Below are 21068 nucleotides of genomic sequence, written 5' to 3' on the forward strand. Positions count from 1 at the left end.
ATAAGGAATGAAATAAAACTGAAATCAAGTAAATCACAACTGTATGAAAAACAGATTTAATATGATGGACAGAAATAATGGTCCACACAGATTATTTGACCTTCCTTGAAAGTGCCAACATCAGAAATGACACACTACGCACGTGTGTGACGCTACTGCGTGAGGCACGTGCAAACTATAGGATGCGTTTTGGTGTTAAGTGTTACAGACATAATCGTTCTTGACTGCATGGGATGTTTGTCGTGAACACTTACGTTATCTTTGTTCTAATACTTGGTGTATACATGTATGGTTCACGGTCCTCTAGTTTTTTAAAGAGTATGTCTCGACCTTGAACATTAGATCTAATCTAGTATATGTATTTACTATATGGTACATTTATGATTTTATGCGAAATCAAATCAGCCAATCAGCCAACTAAATTTAATGCAGGTATTATATGTTTTTAAAACACTTTTTTCATGACCTCCTGTTTACGTAGTGCCACGTTGGTAATAATTCACCTTGTGGTAGTATTAGGTCAGAATGGCAAGAAACTCCCCTCAGATAGTTTCTGTAATCCGAGACTGTCTGCTGTGAGTTGTGTTTACAAAATAAGACCAACTTCTAAAAATAGGACTTATGAGGAGAACGCTGTCTGAACATTATCTCATAAGAAGGAAAATTAGGTAATCTCACACGTCTATATCTATGTTTTTACCAATTTTCAACGTATTTGTTACGGAGATAGTTTGTTATCATCGTGAAAAAGCTACTTTTGAGAAATGCGCATTTAGTCACAGAAAAGGGTTATCTTATTTAAACATATATGTCTACAAATTATAAAAATAATAAAATACCAATGGAGCCCAGAACAATCCTTAATTTCAGAGCTTAGGCAATCTAGACTTGCCAAAACATTCTAGACTTGAGTTGGACTTCTTTATTATTTTTTTCTCTCTAGGGTCTGCTAGACAGACTAGAATACGCAATGAGCGCATACTATGATTGTACATGACAATACATTGATGTATACAATGTTATTCGTTTAACTGTTTGGCAATGTAAATTACATACTTTGTTAAAATGTTGTATCGTTCCAGTAAGTTAATTATTTTAGTAGCATTTCACGTTTTATTAACAAGTTACATATGTGTTCTATAATGACATACATGAGCTACTATTTTGTCTGTACATTTGTATTTCCGACCATTTGATAACAGAAGCATGTATATACATTCATCCAGATATGGGCACCAGGGGTCGGCAGTTTTATTGACTGGGCCCAAACATTTCTTTTGTAGTTTGATAACTGCTATTGTTTCGTATGTTTGAATTTGAATTTCTATTTCTTTTTAACTAACGTGTAATTAGTTTAGTGCGAATGCATGTAAATAGTTGGGTGCTTTTCCGTTGGTCTGCAATCTCGAACCAATATGATTAAAGAAAACCATCCAACCAACCAACCAAACGTGTATTCATTCATCTGCGAAATAGATCTTCCCAAAGACATACACAAATTTATACATGTCACTATATTTTAGCTAAGCCGGAAACTTTTCAACATTCTTTTCATGGCCGTTTCTCGCTGACTGGACTATACTGCGAAAGAACTTGGTAGATTACCAAGCTCCTTCCCAGCGCGTGACACCTTCGTTACACTCTCGGTAACATCGCTGCCACAAGTGTGGGCGCGGCCATTACAAGAATCTTGAAATTTAACCTTTAACCCCAAATGTAGTAACGTTTATACTTTTGTTTATGTCTTTGGGAATGCCATCATATTTCATTTTGAAAAGGTTTACGACTGACCATGTTTTCCAGGTGAATTTACTTTGTTGTTTGCATAATCAGCTCCTCACAGCGATAACCCGTTCGCGGAGCTCTCTATACTACCGAGAGTGTAACGAAGGTGTCACGCGCTGGGAAGGAGCTTGGCTTGGTACATTACAAGGTAGATAACTCTTCCAAACCTACTTCCTTTTTGTTGAAAGAGGCGACAGCATACGGTAGTCGGACTCGCTGACTTGGCTGGTGCATGTTATCCCAACTACGTAGATCTATACTCATAACATCAATCACTGAATTGTCTGGTCCAGACTCGATTACTTACAGACCGCCGGCATATAGCTGGAATACTGCTGAGTGGGGTGTTGAACAACAAACAACGCTATCGTGTTATTGATCCAAGCGCACGTATAATACCCACAGCTCCCCGCTTCCGAATGTTGCCGATATCAAAAGGAACATTTCGACATACATGTACGTTGGTAAGAAAAGTGACGTGATGACTAATATCACGTGATGTATCTATCTTCGTGATAAAGTTATGTAGATCATCACCATGACAACCAGATCACGTGTCGTTAAGTCAGTAGGACTTTGAGATTATTTAGGCAGATATTTGATTTGTACAATCATCGTGCAACTACCAGGGTCAATTCTCGAAATCTTTTATATTGGACAGTGCTATTGTATATATACCTCTTTTGGGACACTGTATACAAAGTGTAACAGCGGGTTTTGAAGATAACCGACAATGGGTCAACTGTTCTAAGTGTTGCTGTCACTATATCTGTACGCGGATGTTGTGTGATCCTCGTAGACTGTGATATGTGACATCTGTGACATCTGTGAGAGGGATACGGATAATCTGAGGACGCCAAGGCCGCCACATCGACGTCATGTCGCAGCACTATAGTGGTAAGACGACTTACTCTGGGACTTATTGTGTGAGAGAGTATCAAGGTATTGTTTTTTGTTAGCTGGGCAGCTGAGTGCAGATGTTGCAAAAGAATTGATTATTTTGTCAAATACGATTAACCCTGTCCCATAAGTAGAGAGAGAGAGACACAGAGAGAGAGAGAGAGGGGGGGGGGGGGGGGGGGGGGGCGAGACACAGAGAGAGGGAGAGAGACAGAGATAGGAGAGAGGGGAGGGGCAGAGAGGGGCAGAGAGAAAGAGAACCAGAGAGAGACAGTGATAGGGGAGAGATTGAGAGAGACACAGAGAAGGGGAGAGAGACAGGGGGAGGGGAGAGAGACACAGAGATAGATAGGGGAGAGAGAGAGAGAGAGAGAGAGAGAGAGAGAGAGAGAGAGAGAGAGAGAGATTTCGACGAATAATGGAGTGCACGGTAGTGAAAGGGTATTAATAATTAATGTACTAGTCAATACGATTGAAACTGTTACAACCACAATTGCATTAATTATTAATTTGTACTGGAAAGGATTAAGTAATATAACCACTTTCGTCATTCCAATATTATTATTTGACGAGCTTTCCATGACACTATTGTCATTGTTATTGTTATTGTTGTTATTGTCATTAGAAAGAGGATAACTGTTAATGTATCATGACTATAATCTATGTGGTTGGACAACCATGTCAAATGACATTCGTAAATGACAAATCATAAATTCATGTATGTTTTTATTTGTTATGAAATAAGAGGAGCATTCTTGTTCTACGATGTTGCGTCAAGCAAACATTCATATCTTTGAAATAGATAAAAACTATTTCAGCACACGTGATCATGACTGAGCAGAAATAAGGAGATCACGTACGACGACCTGATATTAACCATACAGATTGGCTAGCTCACGTACTGCAGTGCTAGTCTAGAGACCACGTGACGTTGAGGCTTCAACCAACACATTACGTGCCGTCGAATGTCGTACAGCCCTGTCAATAGATTGATTAAAGGGGCACTGATCTACAGCAACTGCCCGGGACTGGTTGTTGCCTTTGTTATTGTTTTTCCCCCGCGAGTACCTGGATGATATAGCAGAAATCTAGACAAATTCGCGACCTCTGCTGCGCCAATCGTAAGCGCATTTGTCGCTTTTATTCTCCCCCGCCCTGAAGTTTAATCACGGCGTGTCAGCTAAATGTGGGAGGAATGCCCGAAGTGATGCAGGCCTCGGACGTTTACCACTTCGGTGAAACCCACGAGCACGGGTATGGTTTAAATTGTTTGATAGGCATTACTTAGAAGTTGACGGATGACAAGATAGACACAATTTTATGGATAACAACTTCTTTAATACTGTGAAAAGCGACGTTTCGGTATAGATCCTTATACCTTTGTCAAGCAAGACTGAATGAGGGACATAGTAGTACAGAATATATATAGTAGGTGGACAACGGTGTCTTGCTTGACATCGGTATAAGGATCTATACCGAAACGTCGCTTTTCACAGTATTAAAGAAGTTGTTATCCATACAATTGTGTCTATCTAGTGGAGGATTAACAGGAGAGGATTAACAGGAGAGGATTAACAGTAACAACAATTGCATACATGAGTGGGATAACATGGGTAGGTGTTGACAACAAAGGGATGATGCTGTCACAACACGATGGACAGAGAACACATAGGTGGAGGCCAATAGGGACATGAAGCCAATAAACAGGATAAGTGATTATTGCTTGATGAGTTCATAGTAGGCGGATTGGATGAAATAGCCTTGACCTCTGATGATTGATGGCTTGTGGCGGCGAATGTGGACTACTTCTGTTAGTTTTCTTTTAGTGAAATCATGGAGGTTGTTGGCGAGGATTACTCATTCACTATTTGTCAATATTTGTTTTGTGAGCCCTTAGACATTGTTTCCCCCATTTCTAAATGTCACAACCGACACTATTTGCTTTCAAGTTGCAAATCCCAGGACTGCTTGAACAAAAGGGACCCGTGAAGATCCGGGGTAGAATAGGTCTTTAGCAACCCATGCTTGCCGTAAAAGGCGACTATGCTTGTCGTAAGAGGCGACTAACGGGATCGGGTGGTCAGGTTTGCTGACTTGGTGGATGCATGTCATCGTAACCCAATTGTTTGGATCGATGCTCATGATGTCAATCATTGGATTGCGTGGTCCACACTCGATTATTTACAGACCGCCGTCATATAGCTGGTATATTTCTGAGTGCGGCGTTGAACAACAAACAAACAAACAAACTAGTACAAAGGCGTTCTACATCACCGTACATGTCATGCTTTACAAAAAACCAAAGACATTCATTTAGAAACTCCCGACTTGAATAACAAAGGAATATAAATAACTGAATATATTCCTTATCATCCACACATATATAAATTTTAGTACATAAAAAGCAATGCTCCGGATGGGCATGGAATCTTTAGGTCCAGATAAGTCCCCATCAATGATATGTGCATACAAGCTCTTATACCACTACGTCATGATAACTATGAGATCGTAATGACATATTTGACCTTCTGTATGTAACACATATCAGGTGAACAGTTATGTGCATGCATGGCATCCTTATTAATTCTTACTCTAATGACTGCAATGTACCCTATTATTATATTCAAATGCAATGTCCTTTAAGTCTCGTCCATATCAATGTCAAGCAACATATGGACCGCCTCCGAGGTCTGGTGGTAGAACGTCCGCCCGGAGTGCGGAGGGTCCGGGGTTCGATCCTTAAGAAGTTAAAATATGGTACTTCCTGTTGCCCTGCTAATCGATAAGGGGATAGAGCAAGGACTGGTCGGCTTAGAGTCAGGTATTCATGTTAAACTGAGTCATGGTATCTCAGTGGGATGGCACTATAAAATCGGCATCAGTCTGGCAAATCAAGCAGCAACGCACACAAGCACACACGTGCATGCATGTCGCCATATAAGTGCAATGAGATTGACTGGCCGTTGCTGTCATGTTCTTGATACTATGAGGCAGTTGACATGATGGTTGAAATTTTGGCAAACTAATGAGTTATCGAATTCCCAAATGCAGAATTATTTGCTGAATGGGAATTATTCAATTGATTGGCAGCTACTTTCACGTTCCTGATGCACTGAGGCAGTTGACATGATAATTTATGCTGTTGGCATGAAGCTTGGCTTACTGAAGGCTTACCATTGTGCAAAATCACAGTCTTTTATAATGTACACCTTTTCTCATTATTGGCAGTTACCTTAATGTTTCCATACTTTGAGGTTGTTGACATAATGTTTGAAATTTACCTTACTAAAAGATTTAAAATTCGATGATGCGGAATCAGCCTGGAATGAGACATCAGAAACTATGCAAATTGCTGGCCATAAACTGTCTTTCTTTTACTTGGTGTGTGCCGTACCAATTTTATCTTGAAATAATCATTTCCAAGCTTAAAAAAATGCTCATTGTGAAAAAAATCTGGTTGATGTTGCCTATCTTAAGAGCATTTTTTGGTGAATAAATAATGAATTTTAATCTATGCAGTTGTGTTTTAACATATTGTACATGTTTCTTTTGTAAAATCACATTTGTCATTGGTATTTATCACTTAAATAAAGCGAAAAGAACCTTTCAATATCCAATAGAAATAACTGCATAAGGTATAGAACGTGCGCCCCTCATGGTTTATTCTCCCTGCAGTGTTTTTTGTACGATAAACAACAACCACGAGTCGTTTATTTCTTAAAAAGCAGTGTCTGCATTCAGCATCAAATCCTGTGTACATTGATTATTGTGCTTATTGCAGTTTTGTTTCCGTATTTCCAACAGCTGAGCTCCGGGCCATTTTGGATTCGCCGCCGAGTTATGAAGAACTCTTTGGTACGGAACACAAAGTTGACACCCCGCCTTCGTCGCCAATGGTTACGGAAGCAGTAAACGAGCTGCGTGCAGAAGAGGAAGCCGAACGTCAACGTTTACGTTGCAACCAGAACCGTTACATGGTGTCTGAAACTCGCGCAAATCCCCCCGAGGCACCCCATTTTCTATCCCCCGATTTACGGCCATGGATGAGATCAAGGAACGACTTTGGTCAGCTGCCACGGAGAGAAAGAGATTCGAACTCGGAACCTTCACTCAGAGATATATTGATAACGACTGGTCGGGGAAACAGGCGCGCAACTGAGCCCACTGGCCGCCATTTGAGACTTTATGCTCAGGAAATGGCGTTATACCCCGAGAGGCGGGTAAGGTCAAGGCCGAAGACACAACGAAGTGATAGCTGCATTGTTAACTGACGTCAGTCTGGGTTGGTTTCGTATTGCTGTTGTTTTCGTGTTATGAAGGGTATTATTTAAACAAGGAACAACTACAGAACGATATTACCAGAGATCTTACACTATTTGATGTTCAAATGTTTTCACAACCCGTTTATCGGATACCATTTGTTGCGCGTTGAGCATATACATGAGTTAATTGCTAGACAAGCATCCTTATTTATTGTTATACTTATTATTGAAATTTATTTCCATATTGAAAAATCACCTTTTCATACAGAAGAATGATTCTGGTGGATAATAAAAGAAGAAAAATTCTGAGTTTTGATTTGTTGTTTGCCGAGTTATTATAATAGAGTGAGTATTGTTTTTCGCCGCGTCTAGCCACAACACGTCGAGGAAACCTCAAAAATGGGCTTCACGGTTTGTGTGATTGTAGCCGTTGATAGCACGTCCAGGCTCCATGACAAGCTATCTCCCAGGTCAAACACTTTGACCACCAGATCATCAGATAAGTCGACATCGATATGCTATGAGGGGGCACGGGTGGCCCAGTCGTCTAAAGCGCCGCGATTCGCTGTGCAGAGTTGCGTCCCTTGTACACGCCAGAAACCTATGATTGTGGGTTCGAATCCCGGTTCGCCCCGATTATGTTTCTAGGTTTGTCAGCACCATACCCGTGCTCGTGGGTTTCACCGAAGTGGTAAACGTCTGAGACCTGCATCACTTCGGGCTTTCCTCCCACATTAAGCTGACACGCCGTGATATAACTGGAATACTGTTAAAAGCGGCGTTAAACCCAATTCACTCACTCACTCACTCGATATGCAATGCATAGCGTGAAGATCCGGGTTAGGGTGATCTTCAGCATCCCATGCTTGTCGTAAGAGGCGACTAACGGGACCTTGGTGGCCAGGCTCGCTGATGCATGTCACCGTATCGCTATTGCGTAGATCGATGCTCCGGGTGTCAATCACTCGATCGTCTGGTCCAGACTCGAATGTTTTCAGACCGTTGTCACATGGCTGGAACATTGCTGAGTGCGGCGTTTAACGACAAACAAACAGCAATAGCATGGTATACTGCACACCAATAGGACCTGGGCCAGTTTTGGCAGGCATCCATGTTGGGACTCGTGTCGTGCTTGTGACAGCACTGTGCTGCGACTCAACCCAGCTGCAGAATTGGACATTATATATTAGTTTATCTTGATTCCGGTTCCTTTTGTTTTTCAGTAAATATGTTTACTTAATTTACACTACATAAACACTATTCATCTCAAATGATAAATGTCCTTCCAAAATAGTTTTGTATACTCATTCATTATTTATTTATATTATATAAAAGGGTCACTCTTTTCACTGAACTGACATATCAATATCTGAATAAGTGAGTGAGTTTACCGCCGTTTTTAGCATTATTTCAGTTTTTTTCGTACTGTTGGCGTACTTAGCGAGAGAAACGGCTACCAATTGGTGAAACCCGCGAGCAAACGCTAGAAACATTATCAGGATCAATCTGGGATTCAAACCCACGATCATAGGCTACTACCACGCCTAAGGGACGCACCTCTAAGGCCTTGGATGGTTGTGCCATCTTTGTTTTAAGTGAAGTGACAATATTTGCAGGAAGCAAAGAACAAGGGGAAGTTTACACGTGAGCATGTAGTTATACAGTATATTACACCGACTAACCAGGAACTCAATGTGAGTCATTTGAACCATCGCATATTTATGTGGCCAATGACGCGTCCACATCCGACACATACAGATTAAAAAATATATTCAAAAGTTGAAGAAGTTGGATTTGGCCAAATTTCCAATCTGAGATTACGGAGCTACCATAACATACTCAGGTGGAGGACCTCAACACATGAGGTACAACCAGTTTTAAGGCGACTAACGGGATCGGGTGGTCAGGCTCGCTGACTTGGTTGATGCATGTCATTGATCCCAACTGCGTGGATCGATGCTCATGATGTCAATAACTGGATTGCCTGGTCCAGACTGGATTATTTACAGACCGCCGTCATATAGCTGGAATAATGCTGAGTGCGGCGTGAAACTAACAAACCAACCAAATGTTTCCATAACCATATCAGTAAAGACAAAGTTTCTTTTAAACAGTGGTTTTAGAGGTAAATTGTTTTATAGATTTCTGAATTTGTATGGAATATACAATTTACGAACATCATCAACATATGCACATAAAATGGTATTCATCTCAAACATCATCCGTGTCACATCATCAACAGATACTTTCTTGTGTTGGGGTGTTATTCCAACATCCTGGATCGAATGGCAGCCGCTGGCACGGTGTCCCAATAAGAGTAATGAAAGGGCGAGAGGGAGGCAATATTTAATAATGATGTCAATTTTGAAGATGCCAAAAATGGAACATTTCGACCCACGTTCTCTACCCGCTTTCCAAGCGTGCTCAGCCGCCTCCGTGGTCTTGTGGTAGAGCGTCCGCCCGGAGAGCGGAAGGTCCTGGGTTCGATCCCCGGCCGCGTCATACCAAAAGACGTTAAAAGATGGTACTTGTTGTTACCCTGTCTGGCGCTCGGCATTAAGGGGCTAAAACAAGGAGTGGTCGGCTCGGAGTCAGTATACTGTGTCTGAGTGGGGTATTCATGTTAAACTGCGGCATGGTATCTCAGTGAGCTAGCACTATAAATCGGCATCAGTCCGAACTAGTACAAGCAGCCACACACACACACACGTGCATGCACGTCGCTATATAAGTGCAATAATCTTGGACGCGACGTTAAACCCAATTTCACCTCACCTCACCTCCAAGCGTGCTCTTGTTAACATAGTGTTTGTTTGTTTGTTTATGATAGATGTATAGATCAATACCAGTTTGGTTTAAAACATCTTGAATATATGCTAGCAATTTATAAGTTCTTCAAATTTGTAATTGTATCATTATATAAAAACGTGTATAAGATGTAGGACAATTCACTAACTTTTCCTGATATAAACGTTTCAACTCAAAAGTTATTCCTTATTTTAACAATATTATTATTTTATCTTATTTTAACATTTATTTAAATAGGAGTACCTAGGTCACCATAAAGCAGAATAAAGGGTTACTTTGGTTTAACTCTGAGAAGTTTTCTAAGAAATGTACATGAGCCAAATATCGTCGTATACAAATTCACGAATTCAATGTCAAGGGGCCCGGGTGGCCCAGTCGTCTAAGGCGCCGCAATTCGCTGTGCAGTGTTGCGTCTCTTGGGCACGCCAGAAACCTATGATTGTGGGTGCGAATCCCCATTCGCCCCGATTATGTTTCTAGGTTTGTCAGCACCATTACCGTGCTCGTGGGTTTCACCGAAGTGGTAAACGTCTGAGACCTGTACCACTTCGGGCGTTCCTCTCAAATTAAGCTGACACGCCGCGGTATAACTGGAATACTGTTAAAAACGGCGTAAACCCAACTCACTCACACTCACCTACCGTCAAACTTCTCTATTGCGCGGCTTGCAAACGTCTGAGGGAGTCAGTTACGGTCCCTAGGTCAAGGTCAATCAGTAAACACGGAATACTGAAGGCTTTTTCTTGAGGGATGGGAAGGCGCAGGAGTCGTTCATCATCGTCGAGGCGTACCAGCCACAGATCTGGAGGAATTCACCAACGCACAGGTGCATTCTCAAGAAGATCAACGGGATTAACAAGGAGGCCATTCGGCCACTCACGTCGAACAGGATTCTTCTTCGGTGCTAGATCTAGGTCTTTATGGACAAGGCCGTCACACAGTATATCCAAACGATCAAGTAGTTTCACGTTTTCTCGACGTAGAACTGAAAAGGTAGTTTTATTATTCACCCATTTATTAACGTTACACTTTATTTTGTGAGAACATTACGTGCGGACGGGGCTATTTTGGGCATCAGCTGGTGATTCGAATCGGTGGGTCTGGTCGGTAGCACTGCAACTATACACTGGAAGGTCTATTCTACTGCCGATTGCTACTATTTTAAAAAGAAAACACACAAGTAATGGATAGACACACAGCGCGTGTGTGCATCTCAAAACTGTATTATCCGTAAGTCACTATTATTTTACTTGAATGTGTCAATCCGTGATTTCGTTTAGTTCACAAACCTGCAATCCCTCGCCACATACGACCTTGAACTTCGTGTTGTAAATGAGAGTAATGCCCCTTTGATCAAGTGGACGGTTGTTAGATTTTGTTTGTTTGTTGTTTACGCCGCACTGGCCAATATTCCATCTATACGACGGCGGTATGTTAATAATCGAGTCTGAACCAGGCAATCCAGTGATTGACATCATGAGCATCTATCTATGTAATTTGGGGCCTACCTTTAGAATACAGTCCCACAAACTTTCAAACTTTCAAACACGTGACAATACCCTATGACATAATTTGTAATATTTTGTTGCCAGTCACACCGGCGAAACAATGCCCTGTGAGGACAGGGGACATCGAGTGTACATAAGCTCCTCCCAGTGATCTATCATCTCTACACGCAAAGTCATTGAATACGCCCAGAGGTGTGGAGAGATTTTAATATTTGTTTATGTTTACTAAATATAGCCTGCGGCGGCGCATTTAATCAAGCGCTAGTTTACGAAATCACTTTTTTTTAATATATTTTTTATTTCGTTTTTCTCGTAATTCAAGCGGCTAAAAAGGTTATACATTGGAACTAATATACAGATATTATTTTTTCGGTTCATTAATTTTCATTATTATGCACAAGAATGCAGTTTATGAGGGATATTATATTGGCGCTGGACACATCCAAATATCGCTTGTGTTAGGGTAGGTTACCCCGAACTCTTAGCCCTTGGACCCCCTTTACGATCAATCACCCCTTTACGATCATAAGGGTTAGGTACCCGCTTAGTGGCTATTAGATTACCCGAACTCTATCCTTAGCCCTTGGATGGATCCCATTTACAATCAATCAATTTACAATCCCAATCAATAGTGGCTATTATAGATTCTATAGCGGCTCCTAATATTCTTCACACAAAAACGTCGAGTCAAAAGGATGAACTGGTTTTGTGTCGAATATTTTGGTTACTGGAAACTGTCCTGGAACATTCACACAAGCCACTTTCACCGGCTACATTTTTTCAGTAGTGATCCAAAAGCGAACTCATCGTTGTGTTGACTCCCTCGCGCATGCCTCCCTCGTTCCTTACTATTATCCACATCATCCTTACAGTGTTCCCTACCACACTTTTCTGTCACAAAAATCACCCGACGAATGATTAAATACCATGTCATTCATGCGTACTCGCGAGTTCGACGTCTGACGTCTGACGCCTGGAGCCGTTTTCGCGCCATATTGGCTCATTCCTCACCATTCGGTGTCTTGTAGATTACGGAATGGGACGAGTGTGCCAAACGACTGTTCGACCCTTTCCGTTCAGTTCCGTAAAGTTTCCCAGTGTGGACGTAGCTGTCGTTTGGCTGTCGGGCTAACGATCCGAAGGTCGCGAATTCTCGTCCGACGGATTCTCACAAAAACTGGTTGCTTGTCTTTGAGACATGTGACCTACGGCAGAGATCGTCCTCACGAGAAGTTGTGGTACTGTACTCTAAAGGTGTCGCGACCGATCAGGGTGTTTGCTTTGCCCCCATGCGGGTAAAACCTCGTTTTGGAGTTTGACCTCGGGGTCATGCATGAATATTAAGTGAGGTATATTCCAGTTATTTCACGGGCTCAGACGTTTATGTGGGGATTCGAACCCTGTTCTGCGGCGTGACGAGGTTACATGATTCTCAAGGAATTCCTTATGAAGCGATTTCTCCTTCGCAAAAGATTGAAAACGATGGTGGTGTTTCAGAGTTACATGTACTTGTGCTAAGTTGTTGACTATAAACTGAATTCGAAACAATCAGAAAGTTGACATATCCAGTCTGAGAGTTGGACAATATCGGAGAGAGAATGGTTTGTCAAGTTGGCCGTCTTTTCATTCAGCTCGTTTTAATACCCACGGTGGAGAGGACGTTCATTTGCAGGGTAAAATATAACGAGCAGAACTATCATTTACAGTAGGTCTCACGATGTCAGGAAAGTGTCGGACATATTAAGTCCTGTTAACCCCTACCAGTCCCTTAACTTAAGATCTTTATCGAACGTTTGAATCGCTCCCTAACAGATCGTTTGTAAAATGTTAGTCTTATTGCCTGTTACCCTTAGCATATTACTCAGTAACACCCATGTTTGATGGTGGCTAAAATGAAACAAACAAGAAATGGTTGTTCGATGGGGATTTATTTGAAACGGCTATCATAGTTGTGTTTTAAATCTTAGGTTTCAGTGTTTCCGCGACTGTTTTCTGCCTAGTAACGTTTTGAAACGTTTGTAACTGTTTGGTCAGATCCAATTTTCAAGTGCATACTTTCTTTGGACCAATAGTTTACAAGCTGTATTCGGCAAAAAATATAACGTATTGGTGGTGGTGCTTTCAGGCCAACAGAGGAAGACCAAATAAAAATACAATAGGCATAGAACGCCTACACAAGATACGATACACATCGCGATACTTTAGTCAGCAGTGAGGGTACGCCTGAACAAGGTACGATACACATCGCGATACTATAGTTCAGGGTACGCCTACACAAGATACGATACACATCGAGATACTATAGTGTAGGGTACTGCTACACAAGGTACGATACACATCGCGATACAATAGTTCAGGGTATGCCTGCACAAGGTACGATACACATCGCGATACTATAGTTCAGGGTACGCCTACACAAGATACGATACACATCGAGATACTATTGTTCAGGGTACTGCTGCACAAGATATGATACACGTCCCGACGTTATAGTTCAGGGTACACCTGCACAAGTTACGATACACATCGATATACTTTAGTTCAGGGTACGCCTGCAGAAGTTACGATACACATCGAGATACTATAGTTCAGGGTACTGCTGCACAAGGTACGATACACATCGCGATACTATAGTTCAGGGTACGCCTAAACAAGGTACGATACACATCAAGATACTATTGTTCAGGGTACTGCTGCACAAGTTACGATACACATCAAGATACTATAGTGCAGGGTACGCCTTCACAAGGTACGATACACATCGAGATACTTTAGTTCAGGGTACGCCTGCACAAGTTACGATACACATCGGGATAATATAGTTGAGGGTACGCCTGCACAAGGTACGATACACATCGCGATGCTATAGTTCAGGGTACACCTACACAAGACACGATACATATCGCGATACTATAGTTCAGGGTACGCCTGAACAAGGTACGATACACATCGAGATACTTTAGTTCAGGGTACGCCTACACAAGTTACGATACACATCGCGATACTATAGTTGAGGGTACGCCTGCACAAGGTACGATACACATCACGATACTATTGTTCAGGGTACACCTACACAAGATACGATACATATCGCGATACTATAGTTCAGGGTACTGCTGCACAAGGTACGATACACATCGCGATACTATAGTTCAGGGTACACCTACACAAGGTACGATACACATCGCGATACTATAGTTCAGGGTACACCTACACAAGATACGATACAGATCGCGATACTATAGTTGAGAGTACGCCGACACAAGATACGATACATATCGCGATACTATAGTTGAGAGTACGCCGACACAAGATACGATACATATCGCGATACTATAGTTGAGAGTACGCCTACACAAGATACGATAGATATCGCGATACTATAGTTCAGGGTACGCCTGCACAAGGTACGATACACATCGCGGTACTATAGTTCAGGGTACGCCTGCACAAGATACGATACACATCGAGTTCCTCCTGTCCCGGCTTCTAAGATGATGTACATTTGATATCCTTTCCTTCCCCAACCTCGCTGATCAATCAACACATGGGTATTCTCATGTATATTGCGAAATGCATCACATTTCACTCACGCTGATCATGGTCAAAAACTCGTGGGTGTGATGTATGACGTCACGTGCAGGGTCACACTCCAGTCACGTGACGAGTACTGATACGACGTGAAATTTAATCGCTGATAAACGGGCTAGGGGTGTTGATATCACATTGTGCTCTGAACTTATTAAACACAAACATGTCGGAAAAGGAAGGTAGGTGATGTGGACCTTGAATATTGACAACACGCTGTAAAACATGTTTACTCTTGATATATTTAAATTCAGATTTAATATGATTTGTTTGTTGTATGTTGTCGAGTTGTAAGCTGGTGACATTGATAGCTCGGACAATAGCGATAAGCTGATCAACTTAATGTTGGTAGATAAGGGATAGATAGCCATGTCTGGTTAAAGTGACATACTTTGTTCATAAATGTGAACAATTCTTCCTTTTATGTATGTTGTCAAGGTGTTAACGATTGGACCCATTACAAAACATAAAATCTCTAACACTATTTAGAGTCCCATTTTAAGCACGTGTCCTTGCATTGTTGGACGGTGAGTGAGTGAGTGAGTGAGTGAGTGAGTGTTGTTTAACACCGCTTAGAACAATGGAAATTAAATCATTGTTACAACCAGAAAAATATTTAAGCATATTACAAGATAAAACTCAATTGAGAGCTCTTTGTAAATTTAGAATATCTCTTCATAACTTCCTTGTCAATAAATATCGTAGGACCAAGGAAAGTGATTTTTGAAAATTATATATGTTCTAATTGTACCAACCAGGAGATTGAAGAAGAGTTTCATGTTCTTTTTATATGTGAAAAATATAAAACGTTGAGATTAAAGTTTCTACCTAATTTAGATATTACACACAAAGACAATCAATTGATGATCAATTTGTTGAATTCGACCAATGAAGAAGTTATTAAATCTTTAGCAATGTATTTCAAACATGTATTTAGACTCTGGTGAACATATTATACTATGGTCAAGATCACGTTGATTTTTATGTATCTGTTAAATCTGTAACTGTACTATGGGCCATATGGCCTTGCATGCTGAATAAACTGTCTGTCTGTCTGTCTGTCTGTCTGCTTAGAGCAATATTTTCAGTCAGGGATTTTAGTAAGAGACAGGATTTATTTTCGGTCATTGCTTCAAGAGTAAGTGAGTTAGCGAGTGAGTGGTAGGGTGTGTGAGTGAGTGAGTGAGTGAGTGAGAGTAAATATGGTTTTACGCAGCATTTAGCAATATTCCAGCAATATCACGGCGGGGGACACCAGAAATGGGCTTCACACATTGTACCCATGTCGGGAATCGAACCCGGGTCTTTAACCACTTTAACCACTAGGCTACCCGACCGCCCTAGTGAGTGAGTGAGTGAGTGAGTGAGTGTTTATTGTTTAACACCTCATTGAGCAGTATTTGTTGGAGACAGGATATATTTCCGGTCATTTCTTCAAAACATGCATACTAGTCTCTGAAGTGAGGAGCCGGACAATTATTTTATTAAGTATTTTCTTAAACAAGTTATTTTTTAGTCAAAAAAGATCCCAAGCCCATTCGACTCTAGTTATACAAGCCCTTGACGTATTTTCACGATGATGATACAGTTTTATTTTGTTCATGCAGGAAGTTTACCCCAAGGAGCCCCACCCAGTTACCAGCAAAGCCAGGGCTACGGCCCCACTCCGGGAGGCACCCCCGGGGTACCGAGCTATGCAGCTGTAGGCCAGTCAGGCTATAACACTCCATATAACACTCCATATGGACAACAAGTTATAGTATGTTTTGTTTTCAAAGAGTATATTCTAACTGTCCAATTTTACATACTGTATAGGTTCTTTCGCCACATTTCGGTGTGCAGAATTGCGTTCTTTGGCACGCCAGAAACGTATGATCGTGGGTTCGAATCCCGGTTCGCCGGGGGCTTTAGATTTGTCAGCCCCATACCCGTTATCGTGGGTTTCATCAAAGTGGTAAACGTTTAAGACCTGGATCACTTCGGGCTTTCCTCCCACATGAACCTGACGCGCCATGATGTGAACGAAATACTGTTTAAAGCGACATTTAAAACGAAACTTTCTCATTCACTATTTGTCAATATTTGTTTTGATGACTTTCTGAGCCCTTAGACACTGTTTTTCTCTTCTTTGATTTAATCTAAGCTTACACGTAATTTAACTGGAATACTGTTGAAACCTCACTCACTCACTCGTGGGCATCACGGGACACGATATGCTTCTTGGGCCACCTGCTTGTCGTAAAAACCGCCATCGTGGGGATTTCAGGTTAGAATAGGTTCCTAGCAACCTTGCTCGGCTTCGTTCCACATCGCGATTTGCGCGCAAGCACGATCGTAACGCCAACACTTTAACATTGAGAACGACAGCCCTAGACTAAACGTCGTGTGTGGAAAGGGGCGATTGACGTGGGAGGCGACTAAATAGGTCGGGTGGTCAGACTCGGTGGTTGCAACGCGGAACTCTCGACGACGTGTTTCGTTGCTGATCACTGGATTGTCTGCACCAGATTCGGGTATTCAAACGCCGTCTTCAAATATTGTTGCGTGCGGTGTTAAACAACAAACAAACGTATGATCGGCCTAATTGAAGACCATGCTGGTTCAGCATAAACCTGCCTCCTGCTGACAATCACTGGTTTGCCTGGTCCAGGTTCGATTTTTTATAGGCTGCCGTGACACAGCTTAAATATCACCTTTGCTTTGCCTTATACGTTTTAGTAAAAGTAAATGTCCAATGCTCCTGATACAGCGAAACGACGTTACCCCGAACTCGTTTATCTCGATACATCCCTAAGACAATGTAGAATAGGTCTTCAGCAAGCTATAGTTGCCGTAAAAGGCGACTATGCTTGTGAGAGGCGACTAACGGGATGGGGTGGTCAGGCTCTCTGACTTGGTTGATGCATGTTATTGTCCCAGTTGCGTGGATCGATGAACATGCTGTCAATCACCGGATTGTCTGGTCCAGACTCAATTATTTACAGACCACCGTCATATAGGTGGAATATTGCTGTGTGCGGCGTTAACTAGCAAACAAACAAACAAACACACATAACTTCATGGTTCCGACGCTACAGTTTCAGCATTGTTTGATATTGGGGTCCGCTTGTCTCGAACTCCGGGCAACTCGATATATGTTCCTGTGTCAAAGACTTCGTGTTATCGAGGTTTCACTACCTTGTGTTATCTTTTGTGTCTCCAGGTCCACCAGCCAGGGGCCTATCATGGGTGCGTGAGCCAGGTGCCCGACCACATGGGACTCGCAATCCTCGCCACCGTACTGTGTTGTTGGCCTCTGGGCATTGTCGCAATCCTCAGAGCTCAAGAGGTGGGTATATCGAACATCCTTTCATATTTTGTGTTTGTTTACTCACATCAGTCAGAAGGCTCATAAATATGTTCAACCTTCTTTCTGATGTGATAAAAGTAACATGGGTAGGGGAGTGACCATTCTCCATTGAACGTCCACGTGGACCCAATCAAAACAAAGGATGCCTCGATTATTGACCTAGTCAGAAGACGGCTTCATTTCATCACCTCGAATCACATCGATTCGGAAATTTTGATTTTAACACAAGTGAACCCTCAAAGAATGCAAACATTCCGTTTATAGTACACCCTTTTTTCGGGGTAGATACCACGGCCCTCAGAAACAGCTAAATGAACAAAATATCCACAAGAAGATTACAGCGCGGTCTTTATTGTTTGCATTTTGAACTGTCCGTTTATGTTCGTTTTTTGAAATTTAGAAAACAGAAATGCTGCCCTGCATGTTTCGCTTTCTCGTCCCGAAAGTTTTAAGCCCCTTCATGACTTAATGATTAGAAATGTCTCACTGATTATTTGTATATTTCATTTCAACTCACTATATCTAGATCTTAAAACCCCCCTTAACGTCTTTTCCTATTTTTTCAGGCTCGGCGAGCATCAGACCGAGGGGACCTTCCGTCTGCCCTCATGCTGTCCGCGCAAGCAAAGCGCTATTCTCTCTGGGCTGTGGCCTGTGGCTGTATCCTTGTGGCCGTGACCATCGTCATCGTCGTTGTCGTCATAACGTCAAACTCGTATTATTACTGAGCTGGACACTCACAGCGGTGGGAGGTGTTGGGTTGGATTGGGTGTAATGTAACGTGTTGATGATATTTCCATGTCATGGTAAGGAAATGGAAAACAAACATGCTTGTATATAAAACCTTGTGCAATAAAGAGTCCCCTGCAGAAGAAAGATTCTCCTTTATAATTTGCTCCGCCTGTATACTAGTATGAAAGGCGCATACCTTTTATTAACCACCAACCCAAAAAACAAACAAAAACAACAAAAACCAAACCAAAACACAAACAAACAAACAAACAAATAAAAAACAAAAACAAACAACACAAAAAACAAACAAGCGCAAAAACCATAAAAAAACCATCAAACAACCCCCCAAAAACAACAACAAAACGAAAAAAAACCCCCAAAAACAAACAAAGAAAGAAACCAGGGGGCAATTCGTCATCAACAGAAACTGCCAAAAAAAGGCATAACCAGATTTCAGATGTTAAAGGTAACATTTATACCTAAAGATTGATGACATGTTGCAAACAGGGCAATAGTGGACACGTTTCCAACAAGACATTATCCTGTAATTCAGGATGACGCTGCCACACTCGTAGGGGTTCTATGGTTTTCATATCTAACGGACCGCCTCCGTGGTCTTGTGGTAGAGCGTCCGCTCGGGGAGCGGAAGGTCCGGGGTTCGATACCCGGCCTCGTCATACCAAAAGACGTTAAAATATGGTACTTGTTACCCTGCTTGGCGCTCGGCATTAAGGTGCTAAAACCATAACTTGTCGGCTTGGAGTCAGTATATTGTGTCTGAGCAGGGTATTTTTGTCAAACTGCGGCATGGTATGTCAGTTGGCTAGTACTATAAAATCGGCATTAGTCCGGAATAGTACAAGCAGCCACACACACACACACGTGCATGCACGTCGCTATTTAAGTGCAATAATCTTGGACGCGACTTTAAACCCAATTTCACCTCCCAGCTATCACCTCATATCTAGAGACCGCCTCCGTGGTCTGGTGGTAGAGCGTCCGCCCGGAGAGCGGAAGGTCCGGGGTTTGATCCCCGGCCGCGTCATACCAAAAGACGTTAAAAGATGGTACTTGTTGTCACCCTGTCTGGCGCTCGGCATTAAGGGGCTAAAACAAGGACTGGTCGGCTCGGAGTCAGTATACTGTGTCTGTGTGGGGTATTCATGTTAAACTGCGGCATGGTATCTCGGTGAGCTAGCACTATAAATCGGCATCAGTCCGGACTAGTACAAGCAGCCACGTAAACACATGCACGTCGCTATATAAGTGCAATAATCTTGGACGCGACGTTAAACCCCATTTCACCTCACCTCACCTCATATCTAGCGATCTTGGGGACAACGACAGGGCCTGCTGCACGTGCTGTATGCGGCGGCTTTTGCATTGACGTGTTGAAAGATGACGTCAGTATTGAACATAAGAGAACGATGTGCCGAATTTGACTTCTACCCACATCATTACTCTGCCACCTCAAAATCTGTCTTGAGCGTACAAGTTTGTTACGTTTTATCGTTCACCGTATCGGTTGTCCAGATTATATACTAGTATTTTGTTTACATGCCACCGTCGTATTGCAGGAGTACTGATTTGCGGCGTTAGGTAACAAATAATTACATTTAATGAAAATTGTGTTATCGGCAGGGCAGGACATGCTTACCCTTTTCGAGAACATCTGGTGTCATCACTGATTTTCAGTGATCCATTCATATAATATTTACCCCTATTTTGTTTTTTACGCCCAAAGGAATCTGTTTCGGCGGATAATGGAGATTGGCTATTCTCTGGCCCATGCCATATTAAATATCCCGATGAGTGAAATAACGGAAATACCTAATGGATGACATCGTCATTAAAGAGTGGGTGAATGTTGTTTGACGTTGAAGTATGAAATATTCCACTTCCTTAATGCCTGCCTACACCTGACCAGTGACTAAACATAGACCCACGACATCAGTGAGCGGGGATCAGCCAAGTCACCGACGCTGACCACCTAATTTAATTAAGTAGCTCTTACTACTTCAAAGCAGGGTCCCCGTGGGTTCATATCAAAAGAGAGGCGGTGGGGTAGCCTAGTGGTTAAAGCGTTCGCTCGTCACGGGTTCGATTCCCCACATGAGTACAATGTGTGAAGCCCAT

At 42.2% G+C, this 21068-nt stretch overlaps 1 protein-coding gene across 6 annotated transcripts; it reads left to right on the top strand.

Annotated features, from left to right (window-relative positions):
- Positions 1–1973: 1973 nt before the first annotated feature.
- LOC124143958 (proline-rich transmembrane protein 1-like) lies at positions 1974–19076 on the top strand. Of its 6 annotated transcripts, none has more exons than XM_046513128.2 (4): positions 2297–2682; positions 16459–16610; positions 18054–18179; positions 18767–19076. In XM_046513128.2, the coding sequence occupies exons 1-4, from the start codon at positions 2664–2666 to the stop codon at positions 18926–18928; spliced, it is 459 nt and encodes a 152-aa protein (XP_046369084.2). In that variant the 5' UTR covers positions 2297–2663; the 3' UTR covers positions 18929–19076. The 6 variants fall into 6 exon arrangements, with proteins under 6 accessions (XP_046369082.1, XP_046369081.1, XP_046369083.1 ...); XM_046513129.2 differs by lacking the exon at positions 2297–2682 and adding an exon at positions 14923–15033; XM_046513124.2 differs by lacking the exons at positions 2297–2682; positions 16459–16610 and adding an exon at positions 10463–10748.
- The last annotated feature ends 1992 nt before the right edge of the window (positions 19077–21068 follow it).

This window comes from Haliotis rufescens, unplaced genomic scaffold, assembly GCF_023055435.1.
Source record: "Haliotis rufescens isolate VD_foot unplaced genomic scaffold, xgHalRufe1.0.p SCAF_6, whole genome shotgun sequence".
NCBI lineage: Eukaryota > Metazoa > Mollusca > Gastropoda > Lepetellida > Haliotidae > Haliotis > Haliotis rufescens.

What these genes read in the sequence shown, in the direction of transcription:
- LOC124143958 (XM_046513125.2), top strand. Translation starts at nt 2,664, where the DNA reads ATGTCGCAGCACTATAGTGGTAAGACGACTTACTCTGGGACTTATTGT. An exon ending in TTGTGTGAGAGAGTATCAAG is followed by an intron (nt 2,728 to 6,489) that starts GTATTGTTTTTT and finishes TATTTCCAACAG; the next exon opens with CTGAGCTCCGGGCCATTTTG.